Source organism: Eleutherodactylus coqui, chromosome 12 (genome assembly GCF_035609145.1).
Source record: "Eleutherodactylus coqui strain aEleCoq1 chromosome 12, aEleCoq1.hap1, whole genome shotgun sequence".
Lineage (NCBI taxonomy): Eukaryota > Metazoa > Chordata > Amphibia > Anura > Eleutherodactylidae > Eleutherodactylus > Eleutherodactylus coqui.
Genome location: NC_089848.1, coordinates 40,693,274 through 40,694,340, shown reverse-complemented (window position 1 = coordinate 40,694,340; position 1,067 = coordinate 40,693,274). Strand labels below are relative to the sequence as shown.

General features: G+C 38.5%; 1 protein-coding gene across 1 annotated transcript in view; it reads right to left on the bottom strand.

Annotated features, from left to right (window-relative positions):
* The window catches only part of CPNE4 (copine 4), a 298,691-nt gene extending 298,259 nt beyond the window's left edge, over positions 1-432 (bottom strand). The window contains exon 1 of the mRNA XM_066584935.1: positions 262-432. Within this exon, the coding sequence (XP_066441032.1) occupies positions 262-432 (171 nt within the window). The remainder of the gene's footprint in view (positions 1-261) is intronic.
* Between the last annotated feature and the right edge of the window lie 635 nt (positions 433-1,067).

The following is a 1,067-nucleotide window of genomic DNA, read 5'->3' as shown; positions in this document are numbered from 1 at the left end:
AGAATCATGGCTCAAGACATCAAATTTTCATAGTTTTTAAATACTACTGCCTTTTATTGGAAGACTAATTAAAAAAAGGTTCATAGGTTACAAACCGGGATTTGGCGCAATGTTGAGTGTAGAGATCTTTTCATACCGCAACCAATGCCATCATGATAAATATTCTATTATGATTCATAAACTCCATTCTCATACTTTTTTTTTGTGAATTCAACTTGAAAGCAAACATGATGAAGCACACTTTGTATTTAGTACACATACCTCAAACCACTGTCCGTGAGACTGCATTTTCAGGATAACACAGGGATCTGGCTTGGAGAGTGCATCTCTGTCCAATATCCCCTTGCAAGAAACTCTCAATTCCACTTTAGTGAGACATGGACTGTTAAAGATTCCAAGAGTATTGGCCGCTGATTCATATATGTTGCTCATCTTTTTAATAGTATACCTGGAAAAGAAAAGATTATTAAAACATTATTCTCAGAAGCACTACTGCCTTGTAATCAGAGGCGTAACTTGAAGCTTCGGGGGCCCCAATGCAAAACCTGTGAGAGGGCCCCCAACTATAATGCTTTATTCATAGTACTGGGCTCCCTATATGGAGAAGAGAGGCCTCATGGGCCCCCTAAGGCTTCTAAGCCCGGGTGCAACTGCATCCCTATAGTTACACCCCTGCTTGTAATATATATTAGTCTGCCCATACACTTCCAAAGACGGTACGAAGAGAAAGTGCCTGACCCTGTTATCTGTGTTTACACCGCAAATCCAGTGTAACGGCATTTTATTAAAAGGATTGGGTACTTTAAATCAGTCAATTCTACAGTCATTTCACAGAAATTGCTGTGGTTAAAAGAGCGGAGCCCCTTCTCTAGGGAATTTGTGAACAACATGAAAGAAAACAAGATCTGAACAAGATGTCAATCAAAAAGCGATCTTTCGTTCATGGAAAATAAATGATCTTTAGCAATAATTACTAAATAGCATCCGGAGTTGGCGACTAGATGAAGACAAAACTGAGAAAAAGAGCATGCAGTTTAGTTGTGATACAATGTTTTAGAATAAATTAT